We start from the raw sequence: 26861 nt of genomic DNA, 5'->3' as shown, positions 1-26861 counted from the left end.
CTATACAAGACTTTAAAGCTATTCAGCTTTATAATTTACTCTCTTTCACTCTCTTTCTCTTAAATGTATAATGTCAGCAAATGTACCTTGTGATGGAGCTTTGTGAGGATGGAGAACTTAAAGGAATTCTGGATAGAAAAGGGCATTTCTCAGAGAATGAGACAAGATGGGTCATTCAGAGTCTTGCATCAGCTATAGCGTATCTTCACAACAAGGGTAAGAAGAAGATCCTCCAACTCACTGACTCCACAAATGTGGAGACTGCTTTTGTTTGAGGGTAACTGTACTCAGGATTCATAGTCACACAAATACAACTTGGTAGTATTGGAGATTTATGTGTTATTTATTTTATATTTTCTCTTTACATTTTATTTAAAGATGTATTTTAATGGGAAACAAGGCAGGAATATGATACATTGTACATGGGTGAGGAAGCAGTGACAAACATTTCACTTTTTTTTTACAATGCTGGGGATTGAACCTAGGGCCTCATGCATGCTAGGCAAGCATTCTACCATTGAGCTGAACCCATTGAAAATTTCTATTTAGCAGTTTGAAAGAGCACCTAGTATTATCAAATCAAAAGTAGAAAAGCAACCGGGCGTGGTGGCTCATGCTTGTTATCCCAGCGCTTGGGAGGGTGAGACAGGAGGATTGCACAGGTTCAAAGCCAGCCTCAGCTACTTAGTGAGGCTCTCAGCAACTTAGTGAGACCCTGTTTCTAAATAAAGTATAAAATAGGTCTGGGAATATAGCCCAGAGGTAGAAAAGCCCCGGGTTCCACCCCCAGTACCACCAAAAAAAAAAAAAAAAAAAAGTAGAAAAGCCAATTATAAAGGTGAAATTTCCTTAAAACAACTTGCATATTGATATTAAATATGTATATCCCAAACTTTTTTGTATTTTTAGACTTTATTTTTAGAGCAGTTTTAGATTCATACCAAAATTTACCAAAAGGCACAGATTTTTCTTATGGCCACTGTTCCCACATACGCACAGCCTTCTTTCCTACCAAAATCCCAGACCACAGAGATACATTGATTTCAACTGATGACCCTACATTGACAACATCACTGTTAACCAAGTCAGTCATTTACATTAGAGTTCACTGTTGGTGTTGTACATTCTATGGGTTTAACAAATGTATAATGACACTTATCCACCATTATGGTATTTTACAGAGTACTTTCACAGTACTTTAAAGACTACATTTTAAAATTATTCTACTTATTCGTGTGTGTGTGTGTGTGTGTGTGTGTGTGTGTGTGTGTGTGTGTGTACTGGGCATTGAACCCAGGGGCATGCTACCTCCGAGCTACACCCCAGTCGTAGTTTATTTCTTATTTTGAAATAGAGTCTTGCCAAGTTGCTGAATACCTTGCTAAGTTGCTGAAACTGGCTTTCAACCTGTGATGCTCCTGAATTAGCCTCTCAACTACTTAGATTACAGGTGTGTGCCAGTAGACCTGGCTTGCTCTAATTATTCTAATGGCTTTACTATTCTTTGGAGTTACTGCTACTGCTTTACCCTATGTCCCTATTTTTTTTCTTCAAGGTTAGTTTGGCTTACAATGACTTTAGAATGGTCTCATTTTACAGATGAGAAAAAAATTGTTCCAGAAAGGCACAGTGACATCATTTGGTGTGCAGACTAGAACCCAGTGTTTCCTTCAGCAGATAGTTCTGGAGTATCTACCACACTGTTATTGGTTTTAGTTACAGAGATTAAAAGATACGCATTCTACCATTCCATCTCATGGAATTTAGGCTAGTGAGAATGGAAAATAAATTATAATCCAATATGACAATTCTTTATTGGAGACCATATACCATGCAAGGAAAACAGGAGTGTTAAGTGTCTTATGATTTTGAAAGTCAGAAAAAAATGCAGAGGAAACAATATTTAATCAGAGGAATATAATCAGACAAAAAAGGGATGGCTTTCCAGGCAGAGGGAAACAAATTTTATACTCAATATTATGATCATGCCAGTCCTCCCATATTAAGTTGTAACTTTAATATAATTCCAGACAAAATCTTGATAGCATTTTTCATGGAACTGGAGAGGATTATTCTAAAATGGGTGCAAATAACCAGTATAATAAGGAAAAACAGTTGAGAGGGCAGAAAGAATTACCTTGCCCAGGATAAAAACATATCATATCAATAAATTAACTAAAATATTATGATGTTTATGTAAGAAGAGACAAGCAGAGCAATACAAGCAATAAAAAGTCCAGAAACAGAGTGGAGAAATTGTGTAAAGGAACTACAAATGATTAGGTATAGTTGTCAGTCCGAGGCTCATTCAACTACATTTTTCCAGAAATTATACCCTTAGCTTTTTAAAGTTATGATTGCTCTGAATAGGAACTAAATCAGTTATTTGCGGAGGAAGTGTTTGGTACACGATTGATTGCATGTACATAAAAATACTACCTGAAGCCCTAATATGTTCAACTAAAAATTTTGTGTTTCAAGGGTTTTTGTTTGTTTTTTATTTTAACATACAGAGTAGAAAAATGTATGATGATATTATAGGAAAATATACAGAAATAAATATAGTTTGTATACACATAGCCAAGTTACAGTGTGTTGAAACGTTTATGTTGACAGTAACATATGCATAGAAGTAAAGAAATAATCCCCTATTTGAAGACCTAAGTATATGGGGAACTTTGCTGGGCTTCTGACTGAGATTGTCTCCCTGCTTTTGGGAATGCCTGGCTTTGGCCAGCATCCTCCACTCTTACCAGTCCACCTGACCTGGAGAGCCAGCTGGGGCAACAGGGGAATGGGTGAAGTTGAGGGAGGCAAAGAAAATGTCTCCATAATGTTAGAAATGCCAGGAAGAAGGCTTGAAAATAAGAGAATAGAACAGGGAAGAATTACACTTGGCCCCCTCAAATTTTTCAGCATGTGATATTAACCTGTTAAATATATTTATCCCATGGTATCCCCACTAATTGTTTTCGCATTGTACATTTGATTTGATTTGTTGTTCATTTTCTTGGTAGATATAGTGCACAGAGACCTAAAACTGGAAAATATAATGGTTAAAAGCAGCTTTATTGATGATAACAATGAAATGAACTTAAACATAAAGGTAAGACATTAGAAATGGTGGTAAATATTTGCCTATAAAGAATTTTATAGCAAAGCAGCAAAGTCCATATTTTTAGGTACATTGCAGTGGCTTTTGAACAGCCAGAGAATAAGCAGTTTGTGCAAAAAATAAAACTTTCACAAAAGAGATCATAATTGACAAAAATAATTTTGCAAGTTAAGTAGAGCTGTTGAGTATATTTTTTAAAGGTACATATTCACTTGGATAGTTCTAAATCATTAGTTAATAGCAAGCAAACAGATGCTCTGAATTCTAATTAATTTCAAAATGATGCCTGGTAATTTGATGTAAATGTGTTACAGATTTAGAGAAAAACATACCTTGGCTGTGCTTTTGATACTAAATTAATGCCACAGTCTGTATTTCTCATTGAAAATTTTCCTGGGTATTAATATTTATGTCTTAAGCACAATTAGTGTGCTAAGTGTTTATTCTTAAAGATTTTATTCAAATTAAGTGTTCCTTAATGTCATATAAATGATAGGATACATTATTTATTACTCAGCAGTTTAATAGTGGTTGCTTTCAAAATATGTGAGTATTTTAATTTTCGAATAAAATGTTGTCTGTGAGTAAGTTGCTGTTGCAGAAGCTAAGTTCCTTTGTGATGTGAATGGTCTCAGCAGCATTGCTGGTTTATCCAGGTAAGTGCTCCTGAGTGAGTCCCCTGCAAGATCCATGAGGGCAGGCCTGTGTCTGTGCTGTTCACTGTTAGATATCCTGGAGTAGTACCTGACACATGGAATGTGCTCAATTAATATTTGGCAAATGAAGAAACCCATGCTTCTCCAAAGAATGAAAATAGAGTGTAAAACCTTTGTATATTTAATATTTATATAGTTTTTATAGAGAAGATATTTATCATAATACTTCAAGTGGAATATTTCTTAAAACTCTGGGAGAAATTGATTCATCTATTTAGAAAAATAGTGATAACACAGGTTAGCTAAAAACATTTTCTTGCTCCATAACGTTCTGAAAGCCTGCATTCAGTGTAGACCAGCACCTTATATTTGGTTGTATGAGCAATAGATGTGCTTTTGGTTTTGCTTTCAGCTTAAGGGGAGACAATATTGGAGATAACACAAGGACATATACTCAATATTTAATAAGAAAATGTTTAATTGCCAAGATTTAAAGTGGAGCAGAAAGACTGCAGTTGTAGCACTTGGTCTCCGGTGTATTAGTTGTTACACTGTGGTGTTGTGGGTTTTTTCTTGTTAATTTGCTTCTTATGTTTTTTAATAATGTGGTAATTGTTTTAGGTAGTATACTCCAGAGTCACAAAGGAATAATAGTGAGAAAAGACAGTATTTACCAATTACAAATACTTATTAAAAAGAGAAAGTTTCTGTAAGTGCCAGTAATGGTAATCACTTGCATTTATAACAGTGCTTTAAACTGAACATAACTTGAGTATCAGAAAAATAGATAGTAGCTATGCTAAGGCTAGAATGTATTTTGTAATGAAGGAACTTAAAAAAGAAAACTTTATCTGGACTTCTGGGAAGATGGTGACCAAGAAAAGCAGCGTTTACGAGTCCTGTTAAAACACGATCTCTGTTGCCACAAAATCAGCACTTTTCATAGCCAGAAAACACCATCAGCAGAGAAATAAAAAAATGTAAACACAAGGGACAGAGAAAAAAAAGACTAGAAGAACAATCAGAGACCAGAAATCAAGCCCACAGTGCGGCAGCAGAGCCGCGCCAGAGCCATCTTCCCTCACAGCACCAGGATCCAGAGAGGAAAGGTAAACAAGGAGCTGAAGTGAGCAGCTGCGGATCATTCGGGTGTAATTCAGCAGTTCTTTCAGCGCAAAGAATGCCTAAAACTCCCAGTGGCCAAGCTCATCACATCTTCCAGGGACTCAGAACAGAGCTCAAAACCAGAAAAGAAATACGCCAGCCTCATGGCCAAGAGCGTAACAGCAGCGCCATATTGCTAGCAGCGACAGCGAGTTCACTGCGCCCCACCACAGCTCCAGATCTGCGCGCACAATAACCGTGAGTGTAATTGCGGCCCCTAAAGGAGAAATCTCCGTACTACACTCCCAGGGACTTGTGTAGCTTTGATAATCTCCTTGGGTCGGATATTTTGAAGTCCAAACCAGTGAAGGAGTAGCAGTGGCAGAGATACCACACCCTAGTCACAGCTCCCTGTGGGAAAACGCCCAGCCTGGCACCCCCACAGTCTCGCACAGCCTTGATTAACTTCCTGGATATGAGACTTTGTGATACAACCCAGTAAAGGAGTAGTGGCGGCTGAGATTACAACAGACTCGAGATACAGAGCACCCTAAGTGAAGTCGTAGTGACCCAGGGAGGACACAAAATTCTGAAATCATGGGAAAGAGGAACAAGAATGGAGCAATGGATGCCCACAACCCCACAACATCAGAACCTGATAACACAGAAATTCAGAGATCTCTAGAAGATCAAATCAGGAATATAACTGTAGAAATAATACAGGACTTTCAAAAAGAATTTAGAGAGAGTCTAAAAGAAATAAAGGAAGCAATCATTGAGGTAAAGGCCTCAATTCAAAGTATAAACAATTGATTAGACCACATGAAGAATAGAATCTCGCTCCTAGAAGAAGATCTCTCCAAAAACGAATGTATAATTTATAATTTAGAAAAAAAATCAGACAGCAGTAATCTGACATTAAAGAAATATGGGCCCATTTTAAGAGAGCTAACCTAAGAATAATTGGAATAGAGGAGGGAAAAGAAGGTGAAACCAAAGGGATCAACAATCTCTTCAAGGAAATAATAGCAGAAAATTTTCCAAACATAGAGCAAGAGGTTGATACACAGGTCCAGGAAACTTATAGAACCCCCTTTAAACAGGACTGGAGAAGAGGATCCCCACGCCACATAATTGTCAAAATGACTAATGTGGAAGCCAAGCAGAGAATCTTAAAGGCAACAAAAACAAAAGGCCAAGTGACATTCAGAGGCAAACCAATTAGAATCACTCCAGACTTCCCAAACCAAGTCATGAGAGCCAGAAGGGCTTGGAGTAACATATTCCAAACTCTGAAAGAAAACAACTTCCAGCCAAAAATTTCCTACCCAGCAAAACTATCTATCAAATTATACCTTCAGATATAGCATTTGGAAATATTTTATCCCATTCTATCAGTAACTTTTAACTCTGTTTACATTGTCTGTGGATATACAATATTTTTTTATTTTTTAGGAAGTTTATTTTTTTGTTGCCTGTGCCTTTGAAATCATCCAAGAAATCACTGCTAATTCCAATGTTGTAAAGTTTTATGACCCAGGTTTTCTTCTAAAAGTTTATAGTCTTAAGATTTACATTTAGGTCTTTTATCTAGTTTGAGTTAATATTTGTATATGGTGTTAGGTAAGTGTCCAATTTTATTCTTTTTCATGTAATTATTATTTTTCAACACTATTTAGTGAAAAGATTATTATTTCCTTCACCAAATGTTTTTAGAAACTTTGTCAAAAATAACTTGACCATATATGGAAGAATTTATTTCTAGGCTTTTTATTTTACTCCACTGGCTTATATATCTACCTTTATAGCAGTACTACACTGTTTCAGTTATTGTAGCTCTATAAGGTTTGAAATCAGAAAATGTACATCTTCTAGCTTTGTTCTTTTTCGAGATTATTTTGGGTATTTAGAGTTCATATTTCATGTTAGGATAGATTTTTTTCTGAAAAAAAATAAATGTACGATAGTTTTACCTTAAAAAACAAAAGAAAAAAAATCCTCTGGTAAGAAAGAAAGCAAAAAAAAAAAAATACTGAAATGTTATCTCTAAGTGATCAAAAGTTTGATATCAGACAAATAAATCTGTTATGTGAGATTATCATTGTTAATTTTGGATAAATTGCTATAATATTAGATGTCAACCACTAAGCCAAGCATGGGAAGGAGGGATGGAGAGGGAGGGAATGGTGTGGGGATTGGGTAGGGGCTAACTGGGCGATGTGTGCATGTATGTCTACACAAGTTTCTATCCCACTATGATGTATGAATACAGTGCACCAATAAAAAATTAAAAAATAAATGTCACCAATTACAAGACTTTAAAAAAAATGTGTAAAAGGTTAAATGCTTCTTTCAAGGTGCAACTTCCTGTATTGACTTGGTAAGTTTTATTAGAAGGCATGGTCAGTCAAGATCATGGGTGTTCTCTTCATATTTAAGAAACCAAAGCTTCCATCAAGTTTCTCTTCCACACAGAGAGTTAGGTGGGAAGGGGGAAACAAGGGCCTCATTAGTAATACAAGGAAAGTCTTCACCCCCAGTTACAATGTGGTGAAAGTCCTGTCCTCAGAGTGAGTGGGCTCTAGGCAGGACAACAGGTGACTGCTCCTGCATTCCTTCTCCTAGGTGACTGATTTTGGCTTAGCAGTGAAGAAACATGGCAGGAGTGAAGGCATGCTACAAGCCACATGTGGGACTCCTATCTATATGGGTAAGTTAGTAGACTTGGAAGGGTATCTTTTCCTATGTTAAAAAAATAGAATGACTAGTAGGAATTACAACTTGAACAACTTGATTTTCCATCATGACTTAATGGCCCTTGATCACGCTCCTGTTTTTTTCTTAGGTCAAATAATTTCAGTTATTCTAGCATTTTTGTCATACTTTTTACTTTCAAAGAATTTTGTAATTTTTGTTGTTTCCCTAGGCTCGTCTTTGAGTTACTTTTTAAGTAATCATAACTCAAACTTACTGTTTTTGTTGAACCATGGCATGATTAAGTCATGCATGCTATGCTTATTTGTATTTTATCCAATTTTATTGTCACTGCTTTTTCATAAACTGTTGATTAAATATATTATGTGAAGCAACACATTACTATTTTCTACATGTGATTTTAACAGCTTTATTAAACTTACATTGATTTCTCATATATTCACAGGGTTGTAAACCATCATTACAATCTAGTCTGAAAATAGTTCTATCTCAAAAATTTCCTTATGCCCATTCATACTCAATCTTATTCCTATCCAAGCCCCAAGTAGCCACTGATCTTTCTGGATTTGTGGGGTTTTCTTTCTTTCTTTTTTATTTTTGTCTCTAAATTTTCTGTTTTTGGATATTTCATATAAATGCAGTAGTCTACGCATTTCATATAAATGTGTAGTCTTTTATGTCTGGCTTATTTACTCTTAACATCGTGTTTTTGAGGTACCACTGTGTTGTAGCATTGACTCCTAGTCTGTTCCTTTCTATTCCTAAACAGTTATCCATAGCATGCCACACTAGCTGATGGACAAGTGGATTGTTTCCAGTTGGGGCTATTATAAATAACATTGCTGTGAAAATTCCTGTACAAGTCTTTGTGAAGACATGTGGTTTCAGTTTTCTTGGGAAGCTACTTAAGAGTAAAATTTCTGAGTCATTTTAAGTCTATGTTTAATTTTAAAAAAAAACCTACCAAACTTATTTTCTGGAGTGGCTTTTATCTTCCCACCAGCAATGTGTTGGGGTTCTAGTTTTTTCTAGTTTATCCTTGCCAGTTTCTTCACGTTTGCCAACTTTTCCCCCCTAATACAGACATGCTAGGCAAGCATTCTACCAATGAGCTATACCTCTAACCTTTAAATTTTTTTTATTTAAAATTAAATATATAATTTAGCCAGATGTGGTGGTGCACGCTTGTAATCCCCGTGCTTGGGATGCTGAGACAGGAGGATCGCACAGGTTCGAAGCCAGCCTCAGCTACTTAGTGAGGCTCTCAGCAACTTAGTGAGACCCTGTTTCTAATAAAATATAAAATAGGTCTGGAAGTATAGCCCAGAGGTAGAAAGCCTCTGGGTTCCACCCCCAGTACCACTAAATAAATAAATTAAATAAATAAATTATTTTATTTTATTTGAAAACCAGCCTAGGTCTCACTAGGTTGCCTGGCTGGGCTACAACATGTAATCCTCCTGCTTCAGCCTCCCAAGTAGCTGGAATTACAGATGTGTGCTACCATGCCCGACTACAACCTTGCCAGCTCTTGATGTTAACTATCTTTTCAATTATAGCCATTCTAGTGGATGTAAAGTTAATGTCTCATTTCATCCTAATAATGAAATCTTAGTCATTCATAAAATCATCTCCTTTGAAATGTCTCTTGTACCTGTTATGATGACTATACTTTTTTCCCTTTAAATTTATGAATGAAGCCGGGCGTGGTGGTGCACACTTGTAACCCCCGCGCTTGGGAGGCTGAGACAGGAGGATCGCAGAGGTTCGAAGCCAGCCTCAGCTACTTAGTGAGGCTCTCAGCAACTTAGTGAGACTCTGTTTCCAAATAAAATATAAAATTGGTCTGAGTATAGCCCGGGGGTAGAAAGCCCCTGGGTTCCACCCCCCAGTACAACAACAAAAAATTAGGAATGAAGTAATTATGTTAATAAGTATTTAAGTGTTGAACCATCCTTGAACTTTTGGATCAAACCCAGGCTGGTTTAATATATGCTGTATTTAATTTGCCACCATTTTATGTAGGAGATTTGACTATAACTTTGCCTTTTATACTGCCCTTCTCTTTTTTGATGTTAGAAGTCTGCTATCTCATTTAATAGTTTTTAAAATAATTTTTATACCCATAAATAATTTAAAGAGTAAATATTATTCATTAATTAATAGTTTGAAAATTCCCCTTAAAATATTTTGGTCCTGTTACCCTTTGGGGAATGTTTCTATTATATTTTCAATTTATGCTAGGTTATTTGAGTTTTCTACATCTTCTTGAATAATTTTGAAGAATGTTCATTTCATCAAGATAGTAAGACTTATCGGCATAGATATGCATATAACATTCACTTATAATTTTCAGATTCCCCTGTGTGTCTTGGTTATGGCTCCCTAGTCTTCGTATTTCCTCAGAAGGCAGGAAGTGTAGTGTGCGCAGTAAGGCTAACTCAGGATTCTAGCTCTGTATGACAGTTGTTTTGTTTTTTTTTTTTTTTTTTGGTGGTACTGGGGTTCCTGGAAACCCTTCTACCTCCGGGCCACACTCCCAGATCTATTTTATACTTTTTTTACATTTGGAAACAGGGTCTCCTAAGCCAGCGCGCGCGGCTGGCTTCGAACCTGCGCCATCCTCCTGTCTCCGCTCCCAAGCGCGGGGATTACAAGCGTGCGCCACCACGCCCGGCCTCATGACAGTTTGTAGTTCTGCACGTGAGGGGTCACGCCACGCATTTGTCAAACATTTTTTGAGGACCTACTTTGTGCTAGATACTTTTCTTGGTATTGGAAATATAACAGTGAACAACACATAAAAATGTTTTGACTTCATAGGGTTTAACATTCTAGTGGTGCAAACATTAAGTAAGAGAAAAAATAAAATACCATATTAAAAAAAGGCTGAGGACAAAATACAAAAAGGGAGAAGATGTGAAGTACTTATGGTGATAGTATCTTTTTTCATCTGGATGACATGAGAATTAAAGGAGGAAATATGTGTAATATTCTGAAAATAGTGCTGGTACTTAGTGCTCAATTTATCTCATGTAATAACACACTGATGATTTCTCTTAGGCCGACCGTGGCGGTGCACGCTTGTAATCCCAGCATTCAGGAGGCTGAAACAGGAGCACTGAGGTTCACAGACCGGTCTGCCTCAGCTACTTAGTGAGACCCTGTTTCAAAATAAAAATAAAGAATAAAAAATAGGGCAGGGGGTATAGCTTGGAGGTTGAATGCCCCTGGGTTCCATCCCTAGTACCAAAAAAAAAAAATTTTTTTTCTGCATTTGTATGTGTTAAATCAAATGTAATGCCTTTGTGATTCAAATTTTCCACATTACTAATTTATGTGTGCTTGGTGACTCCATTGATCTTTGAGAGTTATTAAAGTTATCTACCAAGACAGGACTGTGAAAGTTCTTTTGTACTTTGAGTGGATTTTTAATTATTTTATAGAAATATAACTTATAGACAATAAAATGCACAATTTTTGTGTGCCTATGTGGTACTGAGGATTGAACCCAGAGAATTCTACCTCCAGGCTACATCACCAGCTCTTTTTATTTTGTTTTCAAACACAGTCTTCCTAGGTTGCTGAGAGTCTCACTAAGTTGGTGAGGCTGGCCTTGAATCTGCAATCCTCCTGTCTCAGCCTCCAAGTACTGGGATTGCAGGTATGTACCACCACACCTGAAAAAATGCACACATTTAAAATGTAAAGTTCAATAAGTTTTGACAGCTTCATACATTCATGTAATTATGATTTCATTGAAGATATAGAACATTTTTATTACCCCAGAAAATTCCTCTGTGTCCCTTTCATCAGAGCTCTCTGCCCGGGACATGGAAACCTTTGATGATTTCTATCAGCACAACTCAGCTTTGCTCCTCCAGCATTTTATGTAAATCGAGGTGTACAGTGTATCCTCTTTTGTCTGTCTCTTGTCTACAGTGTGTCCTCTTTTGTCTGTTTACGTAATGATTTTGAGACTTTATGCATGTTGCTGTATTGGTAGTTTTTTCATTTTTATTGCTGAGGAGTATACCTAGTTCATTGCTTTTTTTCCTACTTAATGCATAAAGTTTTTAAATTGTTTTATCTTATTTGGAAAAAGGCTACTTTAGATTCTGTTAATATCTTCCTGTTGGCAAAAGACATCTGTTCTGTAGTTACATGGGGAAAATATATCCGAGCACCCTGAGTTTTATGCCTGCTTATTAGTTGTCTACACTGATAACAAGTGAGAGAACGCGAGAGAAGACAGATGGTTTGTGGAGCTTTGCTGACTTTCTAAATGGCTCCTTGGCACCGCGATCCTGGCTCTGCCTCCCCAGGGCTGGGATGACAACGCTAGTAGAAATGCCCCTGGTAATTGAGAACACTGGAGACGCGGAGGCCAGGCCCCTCGCCCTGCAGCGCGATGGATGGATCGGTGTGGCCGGCCCTCGCGGGCTCCCATCACAGGGTCCGCCCTCGTGACAGACGCGGCCACAGAATGACGCGCACCTCAATGAAGTAATGTTTGACCATTTGAAGGACTGTGAAAGGATCCCACTGCAGCAGTTGCTTAAAGGAAAAGATTAAATTAAGTAGCAAATTTGTAATCATTAGGAAGGACACTACTCAGTTCCTTAATTATAGTTTAGCCTTTCCTCGTTCTTCTGTTTATCTTTTCACTTTTTTTTTTTTTGGTTGCTTTTTCCTTCTGTTAACAGGGGACAGAGGAAAAAAGAGAGAATGAAATTTCGTTTTTAACTTCTCAAAAATAACTTGACAATATATGGAAGAATTCATCTATAGGCTTTTATGTAACTCCAATGGTTTATATATCTGCCTTTAGAACAGTACTACACTTTCAATTATTGAAGCTTTATATGGTTTGAAATCAGAAAATATACATCTTCTAGCTTTGTTCTTTTTCGAGATCGTTTTGTTATCTAGAGTCCATATTCCATATCAGGATAGATTTTTTCTGAAAAATAAATAAATAAATGTATGATAGTTTCACAAAAAAAATAAAAAAATATTCTCTGGTAAGAAAGAAAGCAAAAAGAAAAATTGAAATGTTATCTTTAAGTCATCAAAAGCTTGGTATCAGACAAATGAAACTGTTATGTGAGATTATCATTGTTAATTTTGGATAAATTGCTATAATACTAGATGTCAACCACTAAGCCAAGCATGGGAAGGAGGGATGGGGAGGGAACCGGGTGGGGATTGGGTAGGGGCTAATTGGGCAATGTGTGCATGTATGTCTACAAAAGTTTGGTTTTTTTTATCCCATTATGATGTATGAATACACTGCACCAATAAAAAATTAAAAATAAAAAAAAGAAATTTTGTTTTTAATAGTTATTATAAAAGGGGTGTGTGTGTGTGTGTGTGTGTGTGTGTGTGTGTGTGCATGTAGTATGGAAGATTGAAGCTGTCTTCTAGGATAAACATGTAGCTCTCCTGTGGGAGGCATCGGTATGACTTTAGGCAAATCACTTATACTTCAGCCTTAGTTTTTTTTTAATTGACAAAAGAAGTCTAATGGCTACATACCCATCTCAGGATTCTTAACTTGATTTATATTAATAACAATTTATGCAAAAGTACTTTGTAAATTTTAAAGTTTGTTGAAATATATAAATATACTTTATTTTTATGCTTGGAACTGCCTACCTTTTCTATTTTCTTTCAAGAAAGATATCTGATCCATAGTTGTCAAATGGACATTTCCCTGCAATGTCATATGTAATTTTTTTTGAAGATTTAAAGAAGTTTATTAGATAGAAATACAGAAAATAGAAATATAGCCCCATGCCAAAATGGCATGGGGGGTGACTTGAAATGAATACCCCCCATATGTGATTTTTTAAAAGGTCAGTTGTTGCCAGGTGTGGTAGTGCACACCTGTAATCCTAGTACTTGGGAAGCTGAGACAAGAGGATGGCAGGTTCAAGGCCAGCCTCGCAATTTACCAAGGCCCTCAGCAACTTAGTGAGACTCTGTTTCAAAATTTAAAAGTAAGATTAAATAGGACTGGGGATGTAGCTTTGATGTAGAATGTCCCTGAGTCCAATCCCTAGCAACACACACACACACACACACACACACACACACACACACACACACACATTGCAAAAAAATATAATCTCTAACAAATGTGTTCCCTTAAAGTTAAAAGACTGGTCTCCTATGACAGGTTATTTCAAGAAAGCCTATTGTGAGCCCCCTTAAAAAGGAAGGGGCACAGAGCTAGGCCAGTCACAAGTACCTGGAACCTCCTCCTATCCTGTGACTAATTGGCTTTTTGCTTTAATCTTGTAGGAGCTCTTGTTCTTTGCCTTGGTTTTCTCATTTAGAAAATGTGTGAGATAATTTCTATTCTGTCATTGGAGTGCTGTGATGTTATTATGATTATTCTTTTTACTTAAGTGATTTATAACCATTTAGTTTTTATGTGGATTCAGATTTCTGCATATTGGGCTTGCTTTAAATTACATGTACTTAAGGCATGTATTCAATTCTATTTTGGGGAAAGGGCTGAGATACTGTTGTCTTCCACTATAACTACACAATCTTGCAAAATCATTTCTTAACAATTTCACGGGAATGGAGAATGGCACCCTTAGTTATACAGTGTGTGCTACTGCTCCATTAGATGCTAAGTGATAGAAGTACGGCGACAGTGGCAGGACTGTTACGGCCTGTACATTATTCATTTAACATCTGCTGTTGGTTCTTTCTTTCCCTGTGGGGGAATAAATTACAACACATCACATTTTTCATGCTTTGTGTTTAAGCATTTAAAAGTCATTTATTGTATTATTAATAGCATTTTATTTCTGCTTGTTTGGCAGCACCTGAAGTCATCAACGCCCACGACTATAGCCAGCAGTGTGACATTTGGAGCATAGGTGTCATAATGTACATTTTGTAAGTAGCCTGCGAAATGTACAGTGCAGAGTGAGTGGATAGTCTCTAACAGTAGAATGACATAGGTTTTAAATTAAAGCTAAGAAGTCTATTTTTTTTAAAGTGATTTAAAAACCAATTGGGAAGTCATTCTAAAGGCTCTCTTATTAGTTGTCAGGCTCATCCCTTAGGTATTTTTTTAATACTGTAAATTTATAACTCTCGGCTTTGCTTTTCATTGATCTCTAAATGCAACAATACACTGTATGATCTGAGCTACATGAAGAACTGCCCTTAACACTTTCGCGATCGCTTTCTTCAAACAGAGAGCTCCTGTGAGGTCCGCTGAGGATCTGGGGAGTGAGCTCCGCTTCCCAGTTCTCGGTGCTGCCGAAACCTCCATGTTTCTTATTCATTCTCTCTAGAGAGTTCTTTCCCACTCTCAAGATTCAGTCAAACCCCAAGTCCTGTGTATTTTTCCTTTGAAGAGTCCTTACATATTCTTTGATTTCTCTGCACCTGTACCATTTCTCTTCATAATTCCTTTTCTAGGATATGGCAGGGTCTTTATGACTGTTCTCCCAGCCTCTTGTCACCCTCCCCAGGTCATCTTTTACACAGCTGTCAGGGTTGTCTATCTAAATCATACTACTTTCTTGATTTAAAAACCTTTGATACATATACACATATACACATACACACACACACTGTATATATATATATATATACCTATATATATATACATATATATGTGTGTATATATATATATATATATATATATATATATATATATATATATTCAGAGCATCCCAGCATGGCCTGGCTTAGCAAATCTTCCATGACCTGGCTCTAACAGGCTTTTCCAATCTTGGCCTGGGTGTGTGTTTCCAGACACTCACCTATTCTGCGGTAACTCTAGACCCCTCTTCTTGCTCAAACACACTGTGCCTTTGGGGAGGTCTCTGTGTTCATGTGTACATTCTTCTCTACAAACCTTTCTTCTGGGTGGGTTCAGCTCACACAGTAAAGCCATCTATTTCTCTAACTCCTGTTGGACTCCAGCAGAGTTATTACACTACATTTACTATGTATCTGCCTTCCTGCATTCCACAGAGGGTTTAAGATAGCATACAAATGAAAAAAAAAATAGTACATTGAAATAAAAAACACTAAAACATCAGGAAGGTTTGTGCATGTGTAGATTTGATAGTTAATTATTTACTTTGATGTGAACAATAATGCATTTTAAAACTAGATTATATTATAAAAATATATATCATATATCTGGTTTTTTGCTCTAAATTCCATGAAAGACAGATGTCAGATTATTTGTCTTTGTCTCCCTGGTATCTGATACAATAGCAGCACAGATTCACTGCTCAACATCTTGTTAAATTGAATTAAGTGAATTGTCTAAGAGGTGTTCTGAGAAGTTGGTGACCATTGTTCTGCCTCTTGGTGAATGTGAACATTTTCATGTTGATGCAACATTGGTTTTATGGTCATATTGAAGATGTTACTGTATACTACCTCTTCCAGATTGTTCCTAAATATTGACATCACAGTAGTTACATTTCCACAGCTCTGTGAAATAGGATGCACAGGCAGTAGAAATTGGACGATGTGATTGTCGCTATAACTCAGTTGGTCAACACACATCATTGCTTAGATAGCATGCAGTATACATACTTTCACAAAGCTTTTGATCATTGTTTCGTTCTGATTAGAATCCTAGGGCAAAAGTTCTGAGCCACAGCTTTCAATTAAACTGTAACTATTTCAAATTAGCCTTTTATAGTCATAAGTTTTCCTAGGCCAGTCACATGTAACCTGTATAATCAAACAGTACAGTACCTGTCAGTTCACGTGGGTTGGCTGCATTTTTGTCCCCCGTGCTGGGAACTGAACCCGGGGCCTCTGGCACTGAGCTACGTCCCCAGCATGTTGGTTGCCTTCTTAGTTTGGATTTGGTATTAAGAAAAGTGCATGGATTTCCTATCTTGAAAATCTTTCTTAAAGATACTATTTTAATTTTTCAGCTCCAGATGTGGCTGCATATCTTCATAACAGCATCTTCTTTTCTTTCCAGTAGGCTCTTTTTTAGCTAAGCAGGGCCTATTCATTAATCAGCCTGAGCTCGGTGGTGGTGTAGATAATTCCTTTACCAACAGCACAAACACATTACCTTCTCCAGGGGGGCTGTTTTCTTGTTTATCAGTTACCTCGGGTTCATTTCTACTTAATTGTACAATGATAACCTACTTTCTCTAGGCGAAATTAACATAAATAAATACTCTTTATAGTTACTATTCTCTGCCATTTTGATCCCTATGAATGTAAAAGAAAATAAGAGGACAACTTTAAGGGGCATTTTTCATGTCTTAGATTCCCTTTTCTGGATGTGCAAGAAAATTGCTGTCATAAAATTCTATGTGCTGCTGATTGACCAACCATTAGATACATTTTGCGTAAATAAAATTGCAAAAGAAAAAAGTAGAATTTAAAAATGTAGCCCTCAAGCTATCGTTGCATGCTAGTCAGGCTATGCAGGGGCAGCTAAGAAATTGGTGGATGTGCACATCACTGGTTGGTAACAGGCTCAATGAGCTGGGCTTTGCTGGCTGGTACTTGTTATAATACACAGTAATTGTGCACAAAGCCGTTTTACTGGCTGATTTTTTTCTATGGCCTTTTAGATTACATTTCACAACTAAATGACAGCAAGGAGAGTAAGATGAGAGAGAGGAGGGCCAGAATTAACTGGAGAAATAAAAGTATTAAAATAGGAGTTCACATAACAATTTAATAAATACTGATCTCTTAACAAGAACCTACTGATAAATAAAGAACTCTATTGTCTAGCCTAGCTTTATAAACTAATAGAATGACAATAAGTTTATTCCCTGGGAATATCATCATCATAAAAATATTTATGTAATTTTGACTTATTCAGAAAGTGTTCATAAGTTAGACTTTTAGATAACCTGAAAAAGATAAAGAAGGATAGTAAAAATATAACTGTTCAAAGACTTGGAGATAATTATATTAAGAATAGACTGACATTTGAAAAATGTAATGGAATTATGCCACTTTAATCTTTAATAGCAAAGTGGAAAAATATCCTGAGAATTGAGGAACAGATGTACAGAGTTGTCTCCATGATGAGTCTGACTACAACCTCTGTCTGGCTGTCATTGGGTTCATCTGGTTGTCTACCAGGTGCCCACAAGTGTTGGAGTTAACATCAGTGATGATGACTAACACTTGCTGAGAATGTACTTTGAAGAATTAAACTCAGCCTTTCAGCATATTTATTTTTGTAGTTTTGGCCGACATCAGACATTGAAGCAATAGTGTCATAGACTTGCCACATCCTATTTAAGGGATGCTAAAGAATAGTTCTTGTGTTCTAGAACGTACACACAGGCCTGTGTTGACCTTTATACACATTGCTCTTGGCTCTACACTGATGTTGGTTGTTATGTGTACTCAGTTTTCACTCTTTAAGACTGAAGGGTCAGATCAGCATCAGATTTCCACAGCCAGACCTTCGTTTTGTATACCACTGTTATAGAGTTACAGCCATGATAATGGGTGTTGGCTTTGGCTCAGAGCCTATAGCAATGCCCAGTGTTATTCTTAGTTTATTAATTATTATTGTTAACATTGTTTATAGTATGTTTTTTTTTTACCATGAATAAAACTCTTACATGGCCATTAGGCTCTGAAAACTCTCATTCGATTTCAATAAGTCATTGTATGTTTCCACAAGTCCAGTTTCCATTATGCATCTTAAGCCATTGTTACCTTATTCACACAGGTATTTCTCCACTATTAGCTGCCACTATTATTGTGTACTTACACTCACACGCTTCTTGTTTTTTAACCCCGTTTAAGCTCAGTGTTTCCCCACCTGAAAGAGCTTTGGGTCATTTTCAAATCTAGAAGTTTCAGTGCATACTTTCATACTTACTCTATCATATCATTTTTCTTAACATTGAGATAAGAGCCTTGCATTGATTTTGGAAAAAAAACCCATTGCTTCTATTTTTAGATCCATTGGGTCCCTTCTCCTCTTGTTCTTTATTTAAATAAGAAGCACCACTACTTCCAAGTCTTGCCCTGGGGTTTGAACCCAGAGGCATTCTACCTCCATGCTGTACTCCCAGTCCTTTTTAATCTTTGTTTTGAAACAGGGTCTTATTAGGCTTCTGAGGCTGGTCTCAAACCTATGATCCTCCTGTCTTAACTTCCTAAGTACTGGGATTACAAGAATGTGCCACAACACCTAGCTAAAACTTAATTTTTAATAGCCTTGTTTTGAAACATTTTCAAACACTTAGACTAAATGATTACCTTTGTTTAGATTATGTGGAGAACCACCTTTTTTGGCAAGCAAAGAAGATAAACTTTTTGAGTTAATAAGAAAAGGAGAACTGCGTTTTGAAGATCCAGTCTGGGATTCCATAAGTGATTCTGGTAAGTATAGATGTGTTTATAAAGCAAATGTAATCACTATGAGAAAGTTGGCCAGTAATAAAACCATTTTAAATCTGGTTAGTCATAAAATTTACATTGGGAAATAAATGCTATTTACTTGTAGAAATAGTGAGTTCTTCACTGTGATTGTTCAGTCAAACTTTCTATGAATAAAAAATAAAACCCCAAACTCAGAAAAACACAGTAATAATTAAAGAGGAAATGTGCTGGTCCTCTAACTACTTTTTTCTATAGACCATTAAACTAGGTAATCCATGCACTAAAACTTCACATTAGCCTTTAGTTATTTACTAGGCATTTATACTGATGATACTTGGAATCTTTTATGTTATGCAGAACTAGTCTTAAGTAAATTAGAAAATGTACGACATTAATTGTAGTTAAGAGATATAAGATTTTTCAGGATTTTCCCCTTGCTTGCAGCTAAAAATGTTTTGAAACAACTTATGAAAGTAGATCCTGCTCACAGAATCACAGCTAAGGAGCTACTAGATAACCAGTGGATAACAGTAAGTTAGAGTAATAACTTTTTCCCCCTCTCTTTCTGATATGCTAACATTGCCTATATCTTTTCATTTGGTTTTGTGGATTTGTAGATAGTCTTCTCAAAACAGTCAATTAGTTTCATCTTATGACAAGTTTAAAATGATTATTGAGTCTTGACACATTTCTGAAATGGGCATTTTCAAACCCTCACAACTGTTACTGCAGTTGTTTATATATATTTATAGAAGTTTAAATAAACTTTGCTTTTTTAAATGAAGGTATCATGTCCAGTAGAACAGAGCTTAGCAATGTCTTATTAAAACCTGGACATACTGAAGAAGTCTACATAGTTTATTGTTGTATAGGCCCTGGAATCATTCACTTCTCTTTCAATTATTTTGGATAAAGAGAATCTTTGGAGACTCAGGGAAGCCAAACAGTATCTGTTACTGATCTCCAGGACTCCAAACAGTAACTGTTATCTGATTCTAAATCTCTGTGTGTGTGTGTGTGTGTGTGTGTGTGTGTGTGTGTGTGTGTGTGTATTACTAGAGACTCAACTCAGGAGCATTCTACCTCTAAGCTACACCCCCAGCTCTTTTCATTTTTTGTTTTGAAACAGGGTCTTCCTAGGTTGCCGAGAGTCTCACTATATTGCTGAGGCTGTCCTTGAACATGCAATTCTCCTGTCTCAGCCTCCCGAGAAGTACTGGAATTACAGGCGTGTGCTACTATACCTGTCTTGGTTTTATATATTAAGTAATTGCTTATTTATACATTGTTTTCTACCATTAGACTAAATACCTTGAGCATAGAACCTGTGTCTTATTGACCTCTGTATCCCTGCTCCCAGACTATTATCTGCTCAAAGCAGAACCTTTAGAAAAGGCTGCTTACCTCTTAGTATTTGTTCTTCTTTTCTTCTAAGGTAACAAGGATTCTGACTTTTAGCTGGAAACCTTGCTATCCAGCCCAAAGTCTTTATTACTCAGACTCCTTTGCCAGTCATCATGATGGTCAATGAGATGTGAATGGAACTGGGTGTGGCTTCCTCTTACATGGAGAAGGTGTGGCATTCCTGTGTCCTTCCTCTTTCCTGGATTTTGGAATGCAGATATGATGGCTGGAATTTGGGTAGTCATTTTATTTTTATTTTTTATTGATGCATATCAATTATATGGAACAGTAAGTCTCATTGTTTTTTGTTTGTTTTGTGTGTCTGGGGATGGAACCTAGGGGCATTTGACCTCCGAGCTACAGCTCCTGCCCTATTTTTTATTTTTTATTTTGAAACAGGGTCTCACTGAGTTGCAGAGGGCCTCACTAAGTAGTAGCTGAGGCTGTCTGCAAACCGCGATCCTCCAGTCTCAGCCTCCCGAATGCTGGGATTACAAGCGTGCGCCACCACGCCCGGCTAGCTTCATTGTTTGATCAAATTTACTCCCCAGTTTCCTTTGTTTCTTTCCTCCTCTATTATTCGTCCCTTCCCTATACCCTAATAATTACCCTTCTGTTTTCATGAAGTCCCCCTCATTTTTTCCTCTCTTCTACATATGAGAGATAACATCCAGTGCTCTTCTCTCTGAATCTGACTTATATTGCTCAAAGTTTTTTTCTTTCTTTCTTTCTTTTTTTTTTTTGAGGGTCTGGGGATGGAACCCAGGGGGATTTGACCTCTGAGCTACACCCCCGTCCTATTTTTTTATTCTTTACTTTGAAACAAGGTCTCACTGAGTTGCAGAGGGCCTCACTAAGAAGCTGAGGCTGTCCGCGAACTGCGATCCTCTGGTCTCAGCCTCCCAAATGCTGGGATTACAAGCGTGCGCAAAATTATATTCTCTAGTTCCATCCAATTTCCTGCAAATTACATTAATTTCATTTTTCTTTATTGCTGAATAAAATTCCATTGTGTATATATACCACATTTTCTTTATCCATTAATCTGTTGATAGGCACCTAGACTGATTCTTTAATATAGCTATTGTGAATTGTGCTGCAACCAAGATGGGTATTAATGTATTGCTAAAGTATTTTAATCCTTTTGGATAAATATCGAGGAGTGGTATAGCTGGATGGATCATGTGGTAGCTGTAATTTTAGCTTTTTGAGAGAGTCAGTGCCAGCCTTTGACTGCCCACCTCCAAACTGTTGTACATGATCAGGAAACCAACTTCTGTCATCTTCAAGACACTGTAAAATATGCCTCAAATTCCAGTTGACATAATATTCAACAGATAATTGCTGAATGAGTGAATGATTCTACAGATGAAGAGGTCTGTGATATCTTAAGAGTCTGAGAGCTGAGATTGAAGATTACTAGAGACACATGGGAATATTACTAAGCAATATTAATCTACAAAAATGTAGACCTACTCTTTGCTAGACACCGTATTAACTACTGGGGGTACAAGATATAATTACATTTGAAATGTAAATTAGCATATAATTATATTTTTTAAATATCTGGCTATTGAGTGGGCATTGTCTTAGAAATAGGGAATTGGGCAGATAGTGAGGTAGTAGTATTCTAAGATGCCAGTGGCTTGGATAGGGTGGCAGCAATAAAGATGGAAAGAAACGTACATGAGATAAATATTTTCGAAGTGCAAATGACAAAATTTGGTGATTGAGTCAATGAGCAATAGTGGTAAGGAAAAATAAAAATGACATTTAGATTTTGCTTTAAAAACTGATTGGGCAGTGGTATCATTTACTAAAATAAGGAGGACTGTAAAAGAATCGTTCCCCCTCACCCCAGGGCAAGGTGGAGAATCAAGAGCTCTGTATTAGATATGGTAAGTTTGAAATGGCTTATGACATCCAAGTGGAGAGAGCAAATAGACAATCAAGATGTGAGTCTAGAACTGAAGAATTTGAGAATCATGAATGTGTAGGTGCCTTGTAAGGCCATTAAGATGAAGAGATAAATTGGAAGGAAATACAGATAGAGAAAGCCTCAATCACATGCCTTTAAACACTACAACATTTAGAAGAGGCCCAGGTAAGTTTAGATACTATAAGTATATAGTGGTATTGCTGTTTTGAATTCTTTAATTTTCCCTTGGCAATTTTTAATCATTTCTTTGAATAACATTTTTATCTTCAAGTGCTAAAAAAATAGTCTTCACTCGGGAATGGATTATATGTGCCCTCTGTGAATATGTTGATCTCTCATAGGATTCTGTGCAGTAATTATTTCTGGCCTAAAGTAATTGTGCAAATGAGTTTGCAGCTAGATAGATCACTGCAAAAATGTACTGAGTAGATTTGGTACTACAGGAAAATAAAAAAATTGTAAAACAGATGGTGTGCCTTAGGAATTTATCTCTTTTCAGCATCACACAACATTCGGGTTTGGCCATTTAATTATTTGTTTTCTAATTAGTACAACTTTATTTCTGGCTTTGGTCATTTTTCCAGAAGTCTCCATTTTTGATCCTCTGTAACATTTGTCTCTATAGAGTCGTTGCCAAATGGATAGAAAAGTGACAGATATTGTGTACTATATTGGACTATCCTAAGGAGTTCAGTATTTGAAATTTAGAATACTGGCATTTTACAAACTTCTGAAAGGCAAAACTCTTTTCTTCTTAACCACTTGAAGTCTTACTTCTATAACTCATATCTTCTGTTTGAAATAATCTAAAGAAAGCGTGGAGCTCTGGGTGCCTTGCTGCTTCATACCCAGAGCCAGTCTTTTGCAATTCCTGTCACCTAAGAACATGTTTTTACAAAGACTTTATTGGACAAAAAGTATCAGTGGTTTAGCCCACATATTGCGCATTTTGAAACATGGTCCATATCTGAAAAGTATGAGAAAATAATTATTTCTCTATGTACACGTTAGTGAATGGAATTTCAAATAAACACACATTGTCAACCGATTTAAAAAATTAAACGTTAGATGTAAGGAAACACAGCCAAGAGACAACTGCCCTGCAGAGGAAGAGTTTGCTGAAGGTTCCACGGCCAGGAATGGGCCTCTGTGCTCTTATCCTTGTTTCTTTCCTTTTTTCTTCTCACTATCAGCGGCAACTCAGGAGATAAATGCTTCTTGTTAGCTAATTACAGTAGCCTCTTGATAGGTCTTCTGGTCCCCTGGTGACAGGCAACACCAAGAATTTATATTTTAAGACAAGTTTCCAAGGAATTTCTTGTGCCCACTGATATTTAAACACCACTGGTATAAATTAAGAAAATTATTTTTCTGCTATGACTTGTCAAGAGATAGTTCCCAGTTTTGAGCTCAATTCGTATTATTCATACATAAGTAAGTCACTCACATCTGATCTCTGCCATAAAGAATTTACAATTCTAGTAAGGGAAAAAAGCTATGTATAAAATACAATGTAAGGAAGAAAATTATAATGGTGTAAGAAGTTGCCCAATGACCTGTTACAGAGGCAGTGCGTGTGACGTCAGCAAGTTCAATGTGACTGGCAGACAGGAGCCTGAGGAAAGGAGTGGACATGGACTCGGAGGGGAGAGAACGATGAGGGCCGTAATCCCAGCCTAGAGAGCTTCAGCCTCATTCCACAGGGAGGAGCAGTATGTGCTCTGTGAAATGAGAGAAGTTATTGGTACAGTGCATCAGTCTTGCAAGGTGGCTTATTTTAAAGAGGAAAGCCCATTTAAACGTCTGTATTGATTTTAACAGGTGTCTTTTGGCTTTAATCCGGCAGGTGCTATGAGGGCACAAAGATGACTATACACGACCCCTTCCCTGTAATAATTTACCACAAGCTGCAGCTTCAATTTGCTCCACAGTCACACTTTGCAAAGGCACTTGTAATCAGAGCGAAGGGCCGTGTTCCAGGACAGCCTTTCTTAACCTCGTTCATTAATCGACAAGTTGTTATTGAGGTTTGGGTCATCCGTTATTGACATTTAGCTTTGACATATGCACCTAAATAAGAGGATGGAAATTTTCTGATGCCTAGCTAGTTATAGGTTGCTATTTTCCCCTCCTGTATATTTTCATCCTAAATGTGTTAAGACTCTTGCTTTTATTTTAATATATGTTATTATTATTAAATTCTGAATTATCTCATATGCATAAGAATATGCTGTTGAATCATATTCTCACTTTTTGGGGGGGGGGGTACTGAGGATTTAACCCAGGGGTGTTCTACTTCTGAGCTATATCCCTAGCCCTACTTTATTTTTATTTGAAAACAGGGTCTCACTAAGTTGCTGAGATTGGCCTTGAACTTGTGATCCATTTGTCTCAGCTTCCTAAGTACTGGGATTACAGGTGTGTACTACCATGCCCAGCTAATGAAGCATTTTATAGAAATTATGTTATCCAGGTGTAGTGGCATGCCTGTCATCCCAGTACTTGGGGGGCTGAGCCAGGAAGATCACAGACAGCCTCAGGAAACTTACTGAAGCCCTCTACAACTTAGTAGACCCTGTTTCAAAATACAAAATAAAGCCGGGCGTGGTGGCGCACGCTTGTAATCCCAGCATTTGGGAGGCTGAGACCAGAGGATTGCTGTTTGCAGACAGCCTCAGCTACTTAGTGAGGTCCTTTGCAACTCAGCGAGACCCAGTTTCAAAATAAATAATAAAAAATAGGGCAGAGGGTGTAGCTCGGAGGTCGAATGCCCCTGGGTTCCATCCCCAGACCCACACAAAACAAACAAACAAACAAAAAAATAGGGCTAGAAGAAGATAGAATACCCCTGGGGTCAATCCCCATTACTACACATGGAACAAAAAAAATTATATTAGAAGCTTATGATCCGGTACACCAGGGGGTTTATTAAATATTAAATTATTGATATATATTAAAATGCAGCAGATACTTATTGATTAACTACTATGTGCTGTGGGGGGCAAGGGTCAGTGTGGCACAGCCCCTGTGCACAGATTACCCACAGCTTAGTAAAGGGTTTAAACAAAACTACAGGCAGAGGATGATAAATTCACACGAATGTATATGTTGTAGTTTTACTGCTAAATTTCCAAGGAGAAAGCTATTATTTCCTCTAGGTGTTTGTAAAAAGGTGGCGGTAATATGTGATCTGGCTAGAAAAGAATGGATAAAAATAGAAATTGGTGTTGGAGTTAGAGTAAAAGGAGGAAAATTGTATATAGAAGTAACTTCACAAAGGTTTATATAAAGATGGGGAGAATGATTTGCCATAACCATAGATCAGAAGACTTAATGTCATAAATCAAATTTTCCCATATATATGTATTGAATATATATATATATTCAATATAAACCTAATCAAAATTCCACAAGCTTTTTGGAACATAAAATATGGAAGAGCAAAAGGTCAAAAATAGTCAAGACATCTCTTAAAGTCTTGCTGTATTAGATACTATGACTTCTAAAGTTACATTTATTAGCAGTGTTAATGTTATAGTTATATGCAAATTGACAATAAAAAGTACAGAAACATATCCATGTATATCTTGATAATGGTGGTCATTAGGAATATCAATGGGAAAAGGAAAAGCTTCTTTTCAACAAATGAAGTAGGAGTAATAAATGGTTATCTACACAGAAGAAATAAAAATGGATTTCTATCTCATATTATTAAAAAATCAGCTCCAAAGGAATCAGATACTTATGTTAAAAACCAAAATTTAAAACTTTTTTTTTTTTCTGGGAGTGGTACTGGGGTTCCTGGAAGCCCTTCTACCTCCGGGCTACACTCCGAGACCTATTTTTTTTTTTAAATATTTTTATTTGGAAACAGGGTCTCTTAAACCAGAGAGGCTGGCTTCGAATCTGCGTGATCCTCCTGGCTCAGGCTCCCAAGCGCGGGGATTACAAGCGTGCGCCACCATGCCCGGCGACTTTTGTGGTACTAGGGATTGAACCCAGGGGCATTCTACCTCTGAGCTATACTTCCAGTCCTATTTTATTTTTTATTTTGAGACAGGTTCTCACTAAGTTGCTCGGGGACTTACAAAGTTGCTGAGGCCAGCTGTGAACTTGCGATCCTCTTGTCTCAGTCTCCAAGTACTGGGATTACAAGCATGTGCTGCTACTACCAGATGACAAATTATTTAAATGATAAACAAACAGAAAAATAACTTTCTACCCTCATTCTCTTTCACTAAAAATAGCCATTGTATCAACTTGTATATATTGGGAAGATAGCCTTATTTAAACAACATTTTGTCTCAAACTATGGATAAACTATTATTTTGTAAATAGCTCCCTATGAATATGATACATATAAATGATTTCAGATCATCCCTATCAGGAATGCAGTATTCCTATTGGGTACAACACATGTTCTTATAAATACGTTTATATACTATTTCAGGATATTTATAAGATGAATTCTGAAAAGGAAATTACTGGTCAGAGAGAATATAGATTATGCATTTTGATAGGTTATTGCTAATTTTCTCTTATCAGAAACCAGTAA

The 26861-nt window shown here is 36.9% G+C and overlaps 1 protein-coding gene across 1 annotated transcript in view; it reads left to right on the top strand.

Moving 5' to 3' along the window:
• The window catches only part of STK33 (serine/threonine kinase 33), a gene marked incomplete at both ends in the record, with an annotated part of 94685 nt that overhangs the window by 12419 nt on the left and 55405 nt on the right, over positions 1-26861 (top strand). Inside the window, 6 exons of the mRNA XM_080690110.1 lie at positions 78-216; positions 3018-3106; positions 7501-7585; positions 14430-14505; positions 18851-18963; positions 19408-19493. Coding sequence (XP_080546236.1) covers positions 78-216; positions 3018-3106; positions 7501-7585; positions 14430-14505; positions 18851-18963; positions 19408-19493 — 588 coding nt within the window. The remainder of the gene's footprint in view (positions 1-77; positions 217-3017; positions 3107-7500; positions 7586-14429; positions 14506-18850; positions 18964-19407; positions 19494-26861) is intronic.

Source organism: Muscardinus avellanarius (genome assembly GCF_963383645.1).
Source record: "Muscardinus avellanarius genome assembly, chromosome: 1".
Classification (NCBI taxonomy): Eukaryota; Metazoa; Chordata; class Mammalia; order Rodentia; family Gliridae; genus Muscardinus; species Muscardinus avellanarius.
This window is presented reverse-complemented; position numbering and strand designations above follow the sequence as displayed.